Genomic DNA, 20,395 nt, shown 5'->3' with positions numbered 1-20,395 from the left:
TTGAAGAGGCTATGCTCTGTGCTGCGGATATTAAAAGCACCAGCAGGAACCCACAGGCCCCTAAAACTCTGAGGGAGGGGAACCTTTCTCTTGTATCTTAGGAGCCATTGCCCCAAGAGCCTACAGCAAGCCCCGTTCCTCTTTTTCTTTTTGTCCTCTAACTGCTTCGTCATAGTTGCAGGAAATACACAGTGGAGCAGGGTACCTAAAGCCAAAGCTTTCTGGCTGGAGCACTAAAAAGGGAAGGCCAAGGAAACTGGAAAGTACCAGGGAGATTGCAGAAGGAAGGAGCTCAGGAAAGCAACCCCGTAAAGTTGTTTATGAATTCCTGGGCTCACCTCTGAGTTGTACGTGCATGAATCTGATCCTAAAGAGCATTCCAAAGACTGAGAGGTGAAGGACTAGATGACCTCCAAGTTCCCGTACTGGCTGCTGGGCAGTGGGACAGATCCCAGTAGCACTGCAAACATTTTAAAAATAGAATCCATGATGGAAACGGCTCACAGAGGCTGGTAGGAGCTTTGGCCTGAACCCATCGAGGCTAATTACCTGCTAAAACAAAAATATCAGCTTTCTCCTAGGATTTAAACAAAACCCTGAATCCAGTAACCTACTTCAGTATATCTAAAATACAATATTTATTTGTAAGCATGAGAATGTTGGAGAACCTGTCATTGATCTTTATTACCAGTCTTTGTCATATTTAGGGAGTAAGGATAATTTGAAGATAGAAAATCAATGGGTCATCAGTCAATATGTTTTGAAAAAATTATTCTTGTTTTTATTCTATAATAAAGTATAACAATTCTGAGTTCTTACGTATTGGGACACACTTTGAAGTGAGAGTGCATATTGGTATTTGTTGAATAGTGAAACTGAGTTACCCATGACCAGTGCCTTATCACTTTGCATCGAAGTACACCCAGTAACTGAGGGGAAAATAAAAGGATTCTCTGGACAGTCTCGGGCTTTGGATAATAGGAGTAGTAGCTCAAAGGATGCACTGCAAGCAAGAAATCTCTCTGAAATCTTTTGTTTTGTCTTAAAATTTCAGGCAGATATAATCTGCATAATACAATGGTGTTTATTATACTATAGACATATGGTTTTTCCAAATCTTCATAGACCCTTCAGAAAGGGGAGAAATGTATATTTAGTGGCTCCAGTTTCAAAAGTATGACCTTAGGCTCAGTTAGATGATTTTAGCCAGCAGGTTTTCATAACCCAGTACCTAAGGGGACCATGCAACTGGTTTCCCAGGGTAGTCCCATTTATATACCAGTTGTCCTTACATACTTATTACTAGCATCCCCCTTTTCATCTCAAAAGTGTGCTATTTTAGAATTGTATGATTATCCTACCTATACCTTTTTGAGTTTAGATCTGAAACATAAATCACAACGCTATAGACAGTTTGGAAGATAGAATAGAGATGCTTCCATAGCTCATCCCTGTAATCCCATAGTATTTAATCTTTTTCCATATCTATGTTTTACATGGTTGTAATTTAGTGCCTATAATGTTAAATCATTTGAATCAAGAACCTTAGTTTGTCTTGTCACATTTATGTATGCCTTGAGTTAATAGTGTTGACTATAATACATAACAACCAGAATTATGAAAGTCTTTTTTTCCTTATCTATTTTCCCCTTTGTAGCAGGAACTCCAGAAGATAAAATGCGGCTGTTTCTTATCTATTACATAAGTGCACAGCAAGCACCTTCTGAGGTATGTCCTCTGCATTCAGTTATTGGGAGGAAGGGAGAATACTCGCTTGTTTCAGAAAATAGAAGTAAAAATCACTGTAACCAAATAATTACTTCATTCCTTCCTTTAAAAGAAAAACAATTTCTTAAGGCTAGTTCTATTTACCGCTGGATATTATAGCAGTATTTATTGTCACCAAGAGAACTATTTACTCTTGAAATATCTCACCACTTTTAAGTTGTTAGAATATGAACTGAATTCGTGACCAAAATTCTTATTTCTGGAAAATAACTATTCTAAACTAAGTTAACTAAGTTTGCTCTGCCTTTTGAAAGATTGATCTTATCATTTCTCATGATGTGATGATCCTAGAAGTTCCATTTCTTTAAGCTATAGCCACTAATACTTATTTTCCTTAGAAGGAATTTAGCTTTAACCTAAAGTAAAAGTTTGGTAATATTTTGCAGTTGTTTTAAAACTAATGTCCAGGGACTTCCCTGGTGGCATAGTGGTTAAGAATCCGCCTGCCAGTGCAGGGGGATACGAGTTTGATCCCTGGCCCAGGAAGATCCCACGTGCCGCGGAGCAACTAAGCCCGTGCACCACAGCTACTGAGCCTACGCTCTAGAGCCTGTGAGCCACAACTACTGAGCCCTCAACTACTGAAGCCCGTGTGCCTAGAGCCCGTGCTCCGCAACAAGAGAAGCCACCACAATGAGAAGCACCTGCACTGCAGATAGAGAAACCCCACGCGCAGCAACGAAGACCCAACGCAGCCAAAAATAAACAAACAAATTTTTAAAAAAAACAGAAAAATACTAGTGTCCATTATAGAATATAGAGAAGTCACTTGGAGGAAAATATCTAAATTTCCAAAAGTTATATAAATATTGTATCAATAATTTCCTAAGATTAAACTTCAGATTCACATCTATCATTTGATCCATATAAAAATAAAGTTGAGAAGACTGTATTGCAGTAAAAAAGCTACTTTTTATATCAATAAATTTCTAAGAATGATTGGAAAATAATCTATCTTCCTTTCTAGATTTTTTTCTCACTGGAAGAGTAGATTGTGGGATATTTTGTTGCTTTCTTTTTCTGTAATAAGCCATCAATTGCTTTTGATGAAAAAAATTTTTTTAAGTATGTAGAGGTAATACTCTACTCTGAAGGAAAGCAGTGATTTTGCTATCAGTCTTGTTGCTGGGTTAGAGACCTGTTAACTCTTTCTAATGTTAACTTCGTATAATTTTACTGGATGAGCAACTAGCATAAGGAACTTGGGAATGATACCTAGAATGATATGGCTGTTGTAAACTCCTTTCCTTTGCTGGTAGCAATTATTTTTCTAATGTCGGTAGATTGTAAGGCTTCTTTTTGTTTGGCATGTTAAAACAGCAAAGTAAACTCAATATTTGCTTTAGGTCAATTCTGCTTTATCCTAAGAATACATTTCTTGACTTTTATTTTAATTCAGTAAGAAAGTTCAGTAGTCCCCCCTTATCCAAGGGAGATATGTTCCAGGACCCACAGTGGATGCCTGAAACCATGGAGAGTACCAAACGCCCCCCCCCCCACTACCATATATACTGTTTTTCTTCTATACATACATACATACCTATGATAAAGTTTAATTTATAAATTAGGCACAGTAAGAGATTAACAACAATAACTAATAATAAAATAGAATAATTATAACAATATGCTATAATAAAAGTTATGTTAATGTGGACTCTCAAAATATATTGTACTGTAGTCATCCTTCCTATGATGATGATGTGAGCTGATAAAATGCCTGCATGATGAGATGAAGTGAGGTGAATGACACAGGCATGGTGATGTAGCATTAGGCTACTATTGACCTTCTGACTGAAGGAGGATCATCTGCTTCAGATGATCCTGTGTCATCAAGCCATGATGGTGTCAATTGTTAGATGTCAGGAGCAGATGATGTCAATGGTTGGGGCAGGACTGATCAGGAAAGCACAAGTTTTCATCACACTACTCAAAACGGCACACAATATGAATTGTTTATTTCTGGGAATTTCCATTTAGTATTTTCAGACCTCAGTTGACCACAGCAACTGAAACCATGGAAAGCAAAACTGCTGAAGGGAGGGGATTACTGTATAGTTTTCTTTCTAGAAACATCTCTGTCATTAATGGGGGTATCCCTTTAAGGGATTCTAATAGCCTATTTATATTTTCTTCTTAGGAATATATGATTTTAAAACTTAATGCAATTTCCCTTAATTTGACCACATTATTTTATTTCATTTATTTTTGGTAAGAATTATGTCTTTTCATAAGTTTAAGTGGTCATTAAGAGACTTGAAGCAAATTTTGACTACTGATGTAATAGCCCCCAAAATGCAAAGTAGTGAACATCTCTGATTTGATGGTGAGCTTAAGAGTTTCTTTCTTTTAAATTTTTATAATGGAGTCACTGTGATGATAGGCTCCTGTGACATATACGAGTTCAACTAGACTTTACTCATCAGGAAATAAAAAAAGAGTAAGAAAGAAAACTATTTAAAAAGTGTAGGACACGTGCTGTTCAGTTAATAAATTTGGACGTCTGCAGTGAATATGAGATGGGATAACCTGAATCTGCAGGTCCCCTAAGTCAACGTCATTCCCCTCATGTTTCCAATTTTGGAATATTCTTGATCAAGCCAGATCTTTCATTTAATGCTTATCCCAAGGACAAGCAATCTATGTCAACAGTGGAGGAAAAACTGACTCTGTTGGGCTTACTGAGGGATGACAAAATACTGTACTTTATAGGTGATTTGGGAGCCTGTCAAAGGTAATTTTCATTATACGTGATTTTTATCTCAGATGCTCATTTGGGTACTCCCTTAAGATACCACTCCACTCTACTTAGGTGCTCATGCCTTTAATCTAACTTTCTGATTAATCCAATGACAACAAACAAAATGGTCTCTTTCATGAAAGTAAAATTTTTTGTCATATGATTCTTTTCTTATTTCAGGCTGATTTGGAGCAATACAAAAAAGCTTTAACTGATGCTGGATGCAACCTTAATCCCTTACAATATATCAAACAGTGGAAGTAAGTTTTATTCTTCAGTTCTTACCATTTAAGAGAGTACAATGGAAGTTGAGTTCCCAAGAAAATGGGAATGTTACTAAGAAAACTGAACAGTGCCTTAGTATTTTTTTTTATTCAATGGCATAAATATTTCCTTATCTCCCCCACCCTTTCCACAACTTTATATAAAATAGTGATGCCTTTCTTTCCCAGACATATTTCTTCCTATATTTTCTTCAAAGATGTGAGATGAGAAAGACTGAAATGTTGTGGGTCAAATGTCTCAAAAACATTTTTAAAATGTTTTAATTTCACTAATAATCAGAGAAATGCAGATTAATATAATGCAAAGATTTAGAAAATATTGTGCCAAGGATCCAGGAAAATTAACTGATGCATTTATACTCTACTATTAGAAATATAAATTGTCAAAATTTTGCTGGCTGGTATAAAAAGTTTTTTAAAAGAATAGCTTTGACCTAGCACTTCTCTTAAGAATTAATCCCGAAGAAGAAATTGGAGTTGTAAGATCTTAGAAGCAATTGTAATAATCAAATTTTGGAAATCAACCTGAATGTCAAGGATTGAAATTATGTCATTTCCACAGGAATGCAACTGAGTCATTAAAAATCTTGTTGTGGAAGACTTATTCTAATGACCATTGAGAAATGGCCATGTTATGTTACAAAGTGAAATATAGTTTACTATTCAATGATTTGTTTGATAAATAACTTCCTTTGTCTCAGTGACTAAGGACTCTTCTAGACATTAAGAATACAATAGTGGGGCTTCCCTGGTGTCGCAGTGGTTAAGAATCCTCCTGCCAATGCAGGGGACACGGGTTCGAGCCCTTGCCCGGGAAGATCCCACATGCTGCAGAGCAACTAAGCCCATGCACCACAACTACTGAGCCCACGTGCCACAACTACAGAAGCCCGTGCGCCTAGAGCCCGTGCTCTGCAACAAGAGAAGCCACTGCAATGAGAAGCCCGCACACCGCAACAAAGAGTAACCCCTGCTCGCCACAACCAGAGAAAGCCCATGCACAGCAACAAAGACCCAATGCAGCCAAAAATAAAAATAAATAAATAAATAAATAAAATTTTTTTAAAAAAGAATACAATAGTAAACATGCTATGGAAGGCTCCTACTTTCACTGAATTTACATTTGTGTTGAGGGAACAATAAGTCAACAGATAAGCAAACAAATGAACAGAGTTCTGTTAAACCATATTCACCATATTAAGTGATATAAAGAAAATAAAACTAAGTGATAAGATCTTAATTTGTTGGGGTATTAGCTAAATTTGTTTAGGAGATCAGGGTAAACCTCTGGGTAGGTGACACTTGAGCCAAAACTTAGATGACATTTTTTACATTACGATCCCTATTATATATCCATTTATCCATCCATTTGTGTGTGTGTGTGTGTATGGACATACACATATATACATATAACTGCATAGCTAAAATGCTGTTCACTTAAATGCTAATAGTGGGTAACTCCGAGTAGTAGAATTTTTTTTCCTTTTGGATTCTTTTCTTTATTTTCAAATTTTCTACAACGGTATCTTCAGATTATTTCTTAAAATAATTTTTTTTTAAGACTAGAGGATGGAATATGCTTCTGATCTCACGTGTATCAAAAAAATATGCATAGAAGAGAAATATACCAAATTATTAACAGGGGATACCTCTGAGTTGTGAGTTTATGCTTGCGTTTTATTTTCTATATTTCTGTTTGGTTTTTTTTCCAATTTGCTTTTATTTCACTGTTTTCTTTTTTTTTTTTTTTGAGTTTTATTTTATTTATTTTTTATACAGCAGGTTCTTATTAGTTATCTATTTTTTACATATTAGTATATATATGTCAATCCCAATCTCCCAATTCATCCTACCACCACCACAACCCCCCGCCACTTTCCCCCTTTGGTGTCCATACGTTTGTTCTCTACATCTGTGTCTCTGTTTCTACCCTGCAAACCAGTTCATCTGTACCATTTTTCTAGGTTCCATATATGCGTTAATATACAATATTTGTTTTTCTCTTTCTGACTTCACTCTGTATGACAGTCTCTAGATCCATCCACGTCTCTGCAAATAACCCAATTTCGTACCTTTTATGGCTGAGTAATATTCCATTGTATATATGTACCACATCTTCTTTATCCATTCGTCTGTCAGTGAACATGTAGGTTGCTTCCATGAACTGGCTATTGTAAATAGTGCTGCAATGAACATTGGGGTGCATGTGTCTTTTTGAATTATGGTTTTCTCTGGGTATGTGCCCAGTAGTGGGATTGCTGGGTCATATGGTAATTCTATTTTTAGTTTTTTAAGGAACCTCCATGCTGTTCTCCATAGTGGCTGTATCAATTTACATTCCCACCAACAGTGCAAGAGGGTTCCCTTTTCTCCACACCCTCTCCAGCATTTGTTGTTTGTAGATTTTCTAATGATGCCCATTCTAACTGGTGTGAGGTGATACATCATTGTAGTTTTGATTTGCATTTCTCTAATAGTGATGAGCAGCTTTTCATGTGCTTCTGGCCATCTCTATGTCTTCTCTGGAGAAATGTCTATTTAGGTCTTCTGCCCATTTTTTGATTGGGTTGTTAGTTTTTTTAATATTGAGTTGCATGAGCTGTTTATATATTTTGGAGATTAATCCATTGTCCGTTGATTCTTTTGCAAATATTTTCTCCCATTATGAGGGTTGTCTTTTCGACTTGTTTGTAGTTTCCTTTGCTTTGCAAAAGCTTTTAAGTTTCATTAGGTCCCATTTTTTTATTTTTGTTTTTATTTTCATTACTCTAGGAGGTGGATCCAAAAAGATCTTGCTGTGATTTATGTCAAAGAGTGTTCTTCTTCTTCCTATGTTTTCCTCTAAGAGTTTTATAGTGTCCAGTCTTACATTTATGTCTCTAATCATTTTGAGTTTATTTTTGTGTATGGTGTTAGGGAGTGTTCTAATTTCATTATTTTACATGTAGCTGTCCATTTTTCCCAGCACCACTTATTGAAGAGACTGTCTTTTCTACATTGTATATCCTTGCCTCCTTTGTCGTAGATTAGTTGACCATAAGTGCATGGGTTTATCTCTGGGCTTTCTATCCTGTCCATTGATCTATATTTCTGTTTTTGTGCCAGTACCATATTGTCTTGATTACTGTAGCTTTGTAGTATAGTCTGAAGTCAGGGAGTCTGATTTCTCCAGCTCCGTTTTTTTCCCTCAAGACTGCTTTGGCTATTCGGGGTCTTTTGTGTCTCCATACAAATTTTAAGATTTTTTGTTCTAGTTCTGTAAAACATGCCACTGGTACTTTGATAGGGATTGCACTGAATCTGTAGATTGCTTTGGGTAGTATAGTCATTTTCACAGTATTGATTATTCCAATCCAAGAACATGGTATATCTCCATCTGTTTGTGTCATCTTTCGTTTCTTTCATCAGTGTCTTATAGTCTTCTGAGTACAGGTCTTTTACCTCCTTAGGTAGGTTTATTCCTAAGTATTTTATTCTTTTTGTTGCAATGGTGAGTGGGATTGTTTCCTTATTTCTCTTTCTGATCTTTCGTTGTTAGTGCGTAGGAATGCAAGAGATTTCTGTGCATTAATTTTGTATCCTGCAACTTTACCAAATTCATTGATTAGCTCCAGTAGTTTTCTGGTGGCATCTTTAGGATTCTCTATGTATAGTATCATGTCATCTGCAAACAGTGACAGTTTTACTTCTTCTTTTCCAATTTATATTCCTTTTATTTCTTTTTCTTCTTTGATTGCCGTGGCTAAAACTTCCTAAATTATGTTGAATAATAGTGGTGAGAGTGGGCACCCTTGTCTTGTTCCTGATCTAAGAGAAAATGCTTTCAGTTTTTCACCATTGAGAATGATGTTGGCTGTGGGTTTGTCATATATGGCTTTTATTATGTTGAGGTAGGTTCCCTCTATGCCTACTTTCTGGAGAGTTTTTATCATAAATGGGTGTTGACTTTTGTCAAAAGCTTTTCTGCATCTGTTGAGATGATCATATGGTTTTTCTCCTTCAATTTGTTAATATGTTGTATCACATTGATTGATTTGCATATATTGAAGAATCCTTGCATTCCTGGCATAAATCCCACTTGACCATGGTGTATGATCCTTTTAATGTTTTGTTGGATTCTGTTTGCTAGTATTTTGTTGAGGATTTTTGTGTCTATATTCATCAGTGATACAGGTCTGTAATTTTCTTTTTTTGTAGTATCCTTGTCTGGTTTTGGTATCAGGTTGATGGTGGCCTCGTAGAATGAGTTTGGGAGTGTTCCTTCCTCTGCAATTTTTGGTAAAGTTTGAGAAGGATGGGTGTTAGCTCTTCTCTAAATGTTTGATAGAATTCCCTGTGGAGCCATCTGGTCCTGGACTTTTGTTTGTTGGAAGATTTTTAATCACAGTTTCAATTTCAGTGCTTGTGATTGGTCTGTTCATATTTTCTATTTCTTCCTGGTTCAGTCTTGGAAGGTTATACCTTTCTAAGAATTTGTCCATTTCTTCCAGGTTGTCCATTTTATTGTAATAGAGTTGCTTGTAGTAGTCTCTTATGATGCTTTGTATTTCTGCGGTGTCCGTTGTAACTTCTCCTTTTTCATTTCTAATTTTATTGATTTGAGTCCTCTCCCTCTTTTTCTTGATGAGTAGCTAAAGGTTTATCAATTTTGTTTATCTTCTCAAACAACCAGCTTTTAGTTTTATTGATTTTTGCTCTTGTTTTCTTTGTTTCTATTTCATTTATTTCTGCTGTGATCTTTATGATTTCTTTCCTTCTACTAACTCTGGGTTTTGTTTGTTCTTTCTCTAGTTCCTTTAAGTATAAGGTTAGATTGTTTATTTGAGATTTTTCTTGTTTTTTGAGGTAGGCTTGTATTGCTGTAAACTTCCCTCTTACAACTGCTTTTGTTGCATCCCATAGGTTTTTCATCATTGTGTTTTTGTTGTAATTTGTCTCTAGGTATTTTTTGATTTCCTCTTTGATTTCTTCAGTGATCTCCTGGTTATTTAATAGCATACTGTTTAGCCTCCATGTGTTTGTGTTTTTTACGTTTTTTTCCCCTGTAATTGATTTCTAATCTCATAACATTGTGGTCGGAAAAGATGTTTGATATGATTTCAATTTTCTTATATTTACCGAGGCTTGATTTGTAACCCAAGATGTTATCTATCTTGTCGAATGTTCCATGTGCACTTGAGAAGAAAGTGTAATCTGCTGTTTTTGGATGGAATGCCCTATAAATATTAATTAAATCTATCTGGTCTATTGTGTCATTTAAAGCTTGTGTTTCCTTATTAATTTTCTGTCTGGATGATCTGTCCATTGGTGTAAGTGAGCTGTTAAAGTCCCCCACTATTATTGTGTTACTATCAATTTTCTCTTTTATAGCTGTCAGCAGTTGTCTTATGTATTGAGGTGCTCCTGTGTTGGGTGCATATATATTTATAATTGTTATATCTTCTTCTTGGATCGATCCCTTGATCATTATGTAGTGTCTTTCTTTGCTTCTTGTAATAGTCTTTATTTTAAAGTCTATTTTATCTGATATTAGAATTGCTACTCCAGCTTTCTTTTGATTTCCATTTGCATGGAATATCTTTTTCCATCCCCTCACTTTCAGTCTGTTATGTGTCCCTAGGTCTGAAGTGGGTCTCTTGTAGATAGCATATATATGGGTCTTGTTTTTGTATCCATTCAGCAAGCCTGTGTCTTTTGGTTGGAGCATTAATCCATTCACGTTTAAGGTAATTATCAATATGTATGTTCCTATTACCATTTTCGTAATTATTATGGGTTTGTTTTCGTAGGTCCTTTTCTTCTCTTGTGTTTCCGACTTAGCATTTGTTATAGAGCTGGTTTGGTGGTGCAGAATTCTCTTAGCTTTTGCTTGTCTGTAAAGCTTTTGATTTCTCCGTTGAATCTGAATGAGATCTTTGCTGGGTAGAGTAATCTTGGTTGTAGGTTCTTCCCTTTCATCACTTTAAATATATCATGCCACTCCCTTCTGGCTTGTAGAGTTTCTGCTGAGAAATCAGCTGTTAACCTTATGGGAGTTCCCTTGTATGTTATTTGTCATTTTTCCCTTGTTGCTTTTAATAATTTTTCTTTGTCTTTAATTTTTGTCAATTTGATTACTGTGTGTCTCGGCATGTTTCTCCTTGGTTTTATCCTGTATGGGACTCTCTGTGCTTCCTGGACTTGGGTGGCTATTTCCTTTCCCATGTTAGGGAAGTTTTTGACTATAATCTCTTCAAATATTTTATCGGGTCCTTTCTCTCTTTTTCTCCTTCTGGGACTTCTATAATGCGAAAGTTGTTGCGTTTAATGTTGTCCCAGAGGTCTCTTAGGCTGTCTTCATTTCTTTTCATTCTTTTTTCTTTATTCTGTTCCACAGCAGTGAATTCCACCATTCTGTCTTCCAGGTCACTTATCCATTCTTCTGCCCCAGTTATTCTGCTATTGATTCCTTCTAGTGTATTCTTCATTTCAGTTATTGTATTGTTCATCTCTGTTTGTTTGTTTTTTAATTCTTCTAGGCCTTTGTTAAACATTTCTTGGTATCTTCTCGATCTTTGCCTCCATTCTTTTTCCGAGGTCCTGGATCATCTTCACTATCATTATCCTGAATTTTTTTTCTGGAAGGTTGCCTATCTCCACTTCATTTAGTTGTTTTTCTGGGGTTTTATCTTGTTCTTTCATCTGGTACATAGTCCTCTGCGTTTTCATTTTGTCTATCTTTCTGTGAATGTGGTTGTCCTTCCACAGGCTGCAGAATTGTAGTTCTTCTTGCTTCTGCTGTCTGCCCTCTTCACTGTGTTCTTATGATAAGAAAAAAGTAGACAACAAACCTTAGTTTAACAAAAGAAACCGAAAACTGTCTTTTCCAATTTTTATAACATATACACTTAAATATTTGGCTGTGTCGTATGTGTCATTGTGTTTTACATTATGACTTATGTGGAACTCCCTAATCAAATATTTGGTGTTAAAAGAGGAAAGGCAGTCTTGGGCATCATTTTACCTGGTTACAAAATACTCAATATATAATTTCTAATTTGTAACATTCTTCTTTCTAATTATAAGGGTTATATCAGTTTATTGAAGAAAATTTTAGAAAACTCAGAAAGGTATAAAGAAAGTAAAAATTTACCTGTAGTCTCCCCATTCAGAGTCTACAGTAAACTGTAGTGTGTATCCTTCTATATGCATATTACATATTTATATTTTTAATCAGGAAATCATTGTTATAGATGCAGTTTGTATTCTAGTTTTCCAATAACTTTCATTATGCCAGTTTTTCATCGTCTTAAATACAGCTGACCCTAGAACAACTTGGGGGTTAGGGACACCAACCCTCTGCACAGTTAGAAATCCAAGTATTACTTTACAGTGGGCTGGCCCTCTGTATCCCTGGTTCCGCATCCATGGATTCAACCAACCACAGATCATGTAGTACTGTAGTATTTATTGATAAAAATATAAGTGGACCTGCGTAGTTCAAACCCATGTTGCTCAAGGTTCCAGCTGCAGTCTCCAATGGTAGTATTTAGTGTTTGCATGATATTCAGCCATATAAATGTATTATTCTTTATTTAACCCTTTATTAATTAGAGACAGTTAGATACATATTATTTATATTTAGATATTGCTATTTCTGGTGAAAAATAAATTTTTGTTAAAGACAGAAATTCCAGCCTACTGCTGAAAACAGCTGATTCAAATCCTCCTTTCAGAACAAAATTGTGATTTTTGTGTTTGGGATTTCTCTAATGGTATCAGCAAATTTTGTCCAGATTGAAATAGAATATTTTAAGCGTTTCATCTTCCACATCTTAGTGATTCCCATTCTTTTTTTACTCTCATAATGTTTTCTTATATTTAGGTAGGATTTTTTTCCATTTACAAAAGCATTTGAAATGATTAGGAATTATAAAAATATTGATTCACATAAAAATGTTTATGGCATGCTATTATTAAAATGTTATAGAACAGTATGTACAATATACTAATTTTGTTTTTAAAGTACATATGTTATATATGCATATGTTCAAAGATTAGAAGAATATATGCCGAAATCCTAACAGTGGTTACTTCTTAGTGGTAGGGTTCTTCTGGGAGCATTCTGTTTTCTGGATTCTCTACAGTGAACATACTCCCAGAAGGAAAATATTTTTTAAAACATAGCTAAGTGCCATATTTTTGCAGAGCTGTCAAGAATTCTATAGTTTAGTTAAAGACATTCTAGACATTCATTTAGAAAGATGTGAAAATAAATGACTATATGCAATTCAGTATAAAAGTGTATATGTAACTAAAAGGAAATATCATTGAGTAGTAGAATTAGAATAGTGTTAATGAAGAAAGTGGTGGTTTTGAGCTGAATCTTAAAAGGAAATGTACAGTTTCTTATTGGAGAAGACAGTGAGTTTATACCCCCAAAGGACAGCATCCCAAAGGCATGTATCTGGGAATGAGAGAGTATAGAATGTGGAGAATAGTAAAGAGACTAAACTTAATCAGTATGTGATTGTTCTTTTAAACAGAAAGTCTCTATTTCATGTTAATGATCAGATATTTAAAAAAGAAAAGAGAAATCCTGAAGTTTGGGGAACTAATGCATTTGTGTTTTTTAAAGAATTTCACTGTTTTAGTACCAGTTGCTCTCTACTTGAACATTATTTTTCATGGTTACAAATTATACAATCAATGTTTGTATAATTGTTTCAGTGTTAATTGTACTGAAACACTATTAGTTGAAAAATTTCTTTTCAGAAACTGCATAGTAAAACTTATGGTTAGTCAGTAGATATTTTAATGCCATGATACTAAATGTTAGCTCAAATAATCAGAGTTTAAATATAACTTACTTATGTCATAGGGCGTTTGCCAAGATGGCTTCAGCTCCTACCAGCTATGGCAACACTACCACTAAACCAATGGGGTAAGTATTTTTAATAATTCTGATTGAATAAGTCTGGTACTCCAGACCATAATTGGACTTTCGTGCCTTAAAAACACAGTGTGACACTTTGGATGCAGAAAGTTTTCATTGTGATACAGAACAACTGTCAGCATGCCTTTAGCTTCTGTAGGTAGTTTAAATTCTGTATTTTACATGGTATGGCTTTGTATGCTTCCTTGTTCTTAAAACATGTTTTTCATTTTCAGAAGATACATGAAGTTTAAAAACTGTTTTTATATCAATATTGATAATATAGACTTGAAGCTAGACACTCAAGACCTAGCTTCAAGATGGAACTAGGCATACTGCTAAATGATAGAGAGGAAATCCTCAGGGCTGGGTATGACTTCTGACTCCAGAAAATCCTGTACAGTATGTGTGGTTTTCAGAGGAGCTGAACAAAGTGATTCTAACCGCTCTTTTCCATACCATACTAGCTTCAAATTCCTAGCTTATTTTTGGAGCTTAGAACAAAAGCATGAAACTGGAGGAAAACCAGTTTACCTACCCCGAGCTGCCAGTTTTAATGAAACAGTTTCCAAAAAGTAAAAGTACTTGGCCTAAGGCTGGGCCTTGTAAGCGCTTGGCAAAATGAATCCATCTGGCCTCACCTTCAGACAGTGCTGTGCAGGTGAGCCCAATAACTCCCTGAGAGTTACCTGGTACCTGGGAATTGCCTCAGAACTGTCCACTCCAACAGAGATTACTTTCTCTTGTTTTTGTCAAAGAAATGATTTCCATCCTGTCCATCTCTTCATTTCAGAGGGGAGTAGGACAAGATAGGAAAAATGAAAATATATTTGGAAAATTACTCTCATGCATTTAATGAAACAGACTTTCCAGTTCTTTGTCTTAAAATCTTACTGAATCTTAAAAGCCTGTTAGATGTCTTATGGATTTTGTAGTTGAGGATTTTAATAAAATGTGTTATAAGAAAACCTTGGATGATTTGAAGGCTTTCCCTAACCTTCTTTTTTTTTAAATTAATTTTTATTGGAATATAGTGCTTTACAATGTGTTAGTTTCTACTGTACAGCAAAGTGAATCAACTATACGTATACATATATCCTCTCTTTTTTGGATTTCCTTCCCATTTAGGTCACCACAGAGCATTGAGTAGAGTTCCCTGTGCTAAACAGTAGGTTCTCGTTAGTTATCTCCCTAGCCTTCTAATATCAAAATGCAAAATTACCATTCTGTCCCACAAAGCATCCTTTGATTCCATGTGAGAGACTTTTTGAACCACAAATATAAAACCAATATGGCAAGTCATTTGTGTTATTTTTGTTGTTAAAAATTCAGACACTAAACAGTCTTCTGAGTTGAGGTAGATTTCATCAAGTATGTTGTGCTTCACATTTTTATATGATAGATTTTGTGTATGAGGGGAGAAAGTATACAATGCAGGATTAGGTCTAGCAGCTATGATATAGAGAACACAGTAACTTTTGACCTATTCATAATACTTATAGACATATATGTTTTGAATATGTCAGTGTGTTTTGAACTCCTAAAGTGAGTCATCTGAATTACTATCTTTTTTTTAATTGACGTATTGTTGATTTACAATGCTGTGTTAATTTTTGCTGTACAGTAAAGTGATTCAGTTATACATACATATACATTTTTTAATATTTTAGATTACTATCTTTAATTTATTGTTTTAACATTAAGACAGTCAGGAAAGCAAGGAATTCTCTTCAGTTAATAATTTGCTTAAATACTATAGCTAAGGCTTAGCAATTAAAATGTTTATATTGAGGGCAGCTCTCAATTTTTATATTTTATTAATATAGACTAGTCAGAAAGTTTTATTACTATTTCATTGTTAAATAAAATTGTGGCAGTGATGTCCATGGAAGCAGAAATTGGTCACTTCTGTTTAGTGAAAACAAAGGTGGTAGGCACAGAGAGCATCAGCATGTATTGTGTAATCAGACAAGTATTCTATCTGTAATTGGAGAGTTAATTTGTACTTAGTGCAGTCCTCTTCTTTTGCACCTAGTCTCTTATCACGAGTCATGAATACAGGATCACAATTTGTGATGGAAGGAGTGAAGAACCTGGTATTGAAACAGCAAGTAAGTACAATTGTTAGAAAACACACTGGTAACTTTTGAATATAAATGTTGGCAGGTTGATTGCTCAGATAGAGCAACTTCTACATATATTCAAGTACAAATATTAGGAATAAAATAAAATCAAGGGGTCCTTTACTGGTATATTTAAGGATGTGAGGATGTTTTACAGGTATAGTTCACAACTCTGTAATTTTATGCTTTTTTTTTTTTTAATTTGCTAATTGGACTTTACTGACATTTTGGTTTCCTTTAACTATTAGAAGGTTTGTGAAAGTATATTAATTGAAAAAAAATGAACTTAACCTTAGAATAATGAACTGTTACATAAATGCATATCATTTAAGTTTTAATTTATATTAGGAGAATATTAATAAGCTAATAGCCTTAATAGTCTAAAAGCCTGTGTAAATTAAAATAAAAATATTTTAAGTAGAATATATGTTTTGAAATAATGTAACTATAGCTTGATTTCATGCTTCATTTTGGAATAACAGTCTTAGTTTTAAACATAAGACCTTTTTTAATGACTTTTGTATTTTTGTTGTTTTCCTGTTATTCTCATATACAGATATTTCTGCTTCAGAGTCATCATTAATTGATTTGGTTTGTTTTCAAACTGGACTTGTTTTTAACTTTTTGTTATGGAAATTTTCAAATACATGTTAGTATGTCAAACTCTCCTGAGCCCTTCACCAAGCTTCAATACTCAACATAGTGCCATTCTTGTTTCATCTTCCCCACTTATATTATTTTATTTGATTTATTTTTAACTGGGATATTTTAAGGCAAATCTGAGATATAATATTTCACACAAAAATACTACAGTTTGTAGTGAGAAGGATTTTAAAGGCCAAATTAAGAAAAGAAATAGAGTTACTTATCAGTTATTCAGATCTGAATATTAAGTGTTTACTTACTTGTTTTCAGAATAAACTAGATCTTTTGTTTCTCTGAACGTCTTCCACACTTTTTATCTTTCTTATGATGTTTACCGGTGGTATTTTGTATTAACATTATTTATATTTTACTTCTTTTTTTTCCAGTTTTATTGAGATACAATTGATACATATTGTTTTACTTTTTTTTTTTTAAACATTTCTAGTTATTTGCTGGGACTCAATGCTAAATTATATGGTTCCTGAGCTTTTTTTTTTTTTTTTTTTTAATTTATTAATTTATTTATTTATTTTTGGCTGTGTTGGGTCTTCGTTTCTGTGCGAGGGCTTTCTCTAGTTGCGGCAAGCGGGGGCCACGCTTCATCACAGTGCGCGGGCCTCTCACTATCGTGGCCTTTCTGGTTGCGGAGCACAGGCTCCAGACGCACAGGCTCAGTAGTTGTGGCTCACGAGCCTAGTTGCTCCGCGGCATGTGGGATCTTCCCAGACCAGGGCTCGAACCCGTGTCCCCTGCATTAGCAGGCAGATTTTCAACCACTGCGCCACCAGGGAAACCCCTGTTTTACTTATTGATGGCAAAGAATTTCTTTCCCCATCTTTGAATTTTCCATAGCAGTTTGCAGAAAGTAGGTATTCAATTTTTGTTTGAATAAGTGAATAAGATTTTATTGTAAAAAAAAAATGTAGTGTTAATAAAGAACAGTGAAAAATCCTAATTTGCTGTCTTTAACTAAAAGGCTGATTACTTCCTAACTTTCCTTCAGAAACATTCCAGATTGCTTTATTTCCTAAGTACTTGGGAAGACTTTTTAGCTTCATTATCACTCTTAGGAATTATTTTCAGTCCTTCCCATTCTGTCTCTCTTCTCGTAAGAGGCTACTACTAAATACTTAATCCACTTTTTTACTGGTTCACAGTACTTCCCTGAGTCAGTTTATCTTTACTCTCTTAGACTACTGAAGGTGAAGAGACATAAAAATAGGAGATTGGGCACATTAGTGACCAACATACTGTACTTACAGTTTAACCTAGCACCTGTTAAAGAAAAAATTACTCATGGCACTCATTAAAGTACAGTAAGGCAGACTTTATTCAGGGGGACCATTGAGAAAGATGTTGGGACCACCACAATGGAGTTTTGAAGTCTGGGAGAGAGACTGGGCTTAAGTACAAATATAACAAGGAAAAGTGGGAATTCATAGCCAAGGAGCAGGGTGTAGGGTATCAGTGGTTGGAAAATTACTAAGAGGAAATATCAGGGATAAAGGGGGATCCTGGCTAAACCAACCTAACAGAATTCTTGCTGAAAGCAGGCTAATGTGATTGGACATCACCTGGGAGGTGGTAGAAGGTGAGGAACCCGATGAGATACCGAGGATGGTTAGATACCGAGGATGGAGGTGCTGGCTATAAACTGACTTTAGCAGGATTCTTTCTAAAATTGGACAATGCAGAGATGGACACAGAAGTCCACAGGTCGAGGCCCAGTTGAAAAAGTTCAAAGAGCCTGAGTAGAATCTCGTCTAGGAGAGAATCTTTGTCATAGCACTCTATTTATTATCAACTATGGACAAGATGATTTCATATGTGAGACAAAGGGGGAACCACCACTTTCTAAGACTACGTCTGCCTTTTGCTAGATAGACTGGCTATTGTATAACTACGTATAGTTAAATTTAGTTTTAAGGAAAATTACATATTTTACTTAACATGTCACTGTTAGAAGGAAATCCCAGTAGTAAGATTCCCTAAACAAAGGAATCCTTATCACAAATAACTGATAGCATTGAGAAATTACAGGCTTTAATCTTTTTTTAAAATATTTATTTATTTTTGGCTGCATTGGGTCTTCCTTGCTGCACGCGGACTTTCTCTAGTTGGAGTGAGTGGGGGCTACTCTTCCTTGCAGTGTGCGGGCTTCTCATTGTGGTGGCTTCTCTTGTTGCGGAGCACAGGCTCTAGGCGCATGGGCTTCAGTAGTTGTGGCACGTGGGCCCAGTAGTTGTGGCACACGGGCCCTAGAGCACAGGCCCAGTAGTTGTGGCACACGGGCTTAGTTGCTCCATGGCATGTGGGATCTTCCCAGACCAGGGATCGAACCCGTGTCCCCTGCATTAGCAGGTGGATTCTTAACCACTGTGCCACCAGGGAAGTCCTTTTAATCTTTTAAATGATCAAATTTACTTTTTGAACTTATTACCTTAGAGTCACATGATATACATCCCCAAATGATGCCTGTAAGAAGGGTCTAAAGTGATCGACTTAAATATTTTATTGTGCTAACACAACAGTGTGTTTTATTTAAAGTTAAGTTTATAAAATATAAAAACAGATTATCCTCTGTGACCTCAAATCCTTTTGCTTTTCTTAACATTGCAAATAACATACTGCTTTGATATAGGCAGTTTCTCACTTACAGAAGTAAAATTTGAAATGACTGGTGGTTACCTCTTTCTACATCACATTTCTATCACCACTGCTAAGAGAGCCAGGCCGGTTTTTTAAATAGATGTTAATAAGACTTTTTAGGAAATATTTATTGATTTGGGGGACACTGGTTATTGATTGGGGATAGTGATTCATTATATATTGTGAAGTAAAAATAAAAGTCATTATAAAACAGTAAATTCAATATGATCTTTTTGTTTTTGTTTAAAAAAAGAAAAAAAATAGAAGATACTCAAGGATATATAACTAGGTTTTAAATGTTAGTTTTTCTAGGTGAGAGTATTCACCTCTGATTACTTCCATATGATAAATTACTAGACTTGAATTATGGAATCAAAAGAGTGAACATTCTAATTGTTCTTAGTAAATGTTACCAAATTGCTGTCCAGAAAAGTTGTACCAATTTGCAGTGATTTACAGCACCTGTTTCTCTATATCCCTCCCAGACTTTGACCTGTGTGTATGTGTATGTGTGTAATCTTTGTAAATTTAATACTTTTAAAAAGTCTCTTGTTCTAGAAATATTTAAACTCGTAGAAAGCCATTTTTAAAGTTACACTGTCCTAACGTTCTAAAATTTAGAGGAACTGCTACAGGTAGATATAGGGCAGGTTGGGAACTGAGAAAAATGTCAGAGAAGAGACTGGAAGAGATGAATTCTTTGTTTCACACTTGTAAAATTCTGTTTAATTTATGCCTCTTAAGTCTCTAAGTATTTGTTCCAATTTTTTATCAGAATAAACATTTTAAGCTATAAAAAAATTAGATAGAATAGGATGTCTTGTCATGTCCAGTTTTCTAGGTCACTTATAAGAGCCTTTTATACTTTTTTGTTTCTTGGGCAGCATAAGTTTTATATATCACAAGTATTAGCTATCACATAAAACCATTTGAATGATATTCGCAGATTTGAAATATATTTATGTGAGGATAATTGTACAAGAACGTGATGATGAATAATGTAGTGCTAAGTTGCATAATTAAAAAGTCTTCTATTTCACTTTCTTTGGCTTGTTTGCTTAAATAATCCCTCTTTTAAAAATGAATTAACAACAAATAAATTGCAAGCAGTGGAATTCAGTAAATTAAAAAAGACTTAAAAGATATATCACCTAATTGCAATGTATAGCCCTTATTAACATTATAATTTGAACAATGAAACTGTAAGAAATAAATTTATGGAGCAGGAAAATTTTGATACTGACTAGATATTGAG

The 20,395-nt window shown here is 34.9% G+C and overlaps 1 protein-coding gene across 5 annotated transcripts in view; it reads left to right on the top strand.

Moving 5' to 3' along the window:
* SCFD1 (sec1 family domain containing 1) overlaps positions 1-20,395 on the top strand; it is a 138,724-nt gene that overhangs the window by 94,349 nt on the left and 23,980 nt on the right. For 2 of the 5 annotated variants that reach the window (XR_014242310.1, XM_082384117.1), the window contains exons 16-19: positions 1,658-1,728; positions 4,706-4,785; positions 13,670-13,732; positions 15,759-15,834. Coding sequence is in view for 1 of the 5 variants with exons in the window: in XM_082384117.1 (XP_082240243.1) it covers positions 1,658-1,728; positions 4,706-4,785; positions 13,670-13,732; positions 15,759-15,834 (290 nt within the window). In the remaining 4 variants the exon portion in view is untranslated. Of the gene's footprint in view, positions 1-1,657; positions 1,729-4,705; positions 4,786-13,669; positions 13,733-15,758; positions 15,835-20,395 lie in introns of those variants that run through there. The other 3 variants (XR_014242311.1, XR_014242313.1, XR_014242312.1) reach the window with 3 other exon arrangements.

The sequence above is a fragment of the Balaenoptera borealis genome (assembly GCF_965194805.1).
Source record: "Balaenoptera borealis genome assembly, chromosome: 3".
NCBI lineage: Eukaryota > Metazoa > Chordata > Mammalia > Artiodactyla > Balaenopteridae > Balaenoptera > Balaenoptera borealis.
This window is presented reverse-complemented; position numbering and strand designations above follow the sequence as displayed.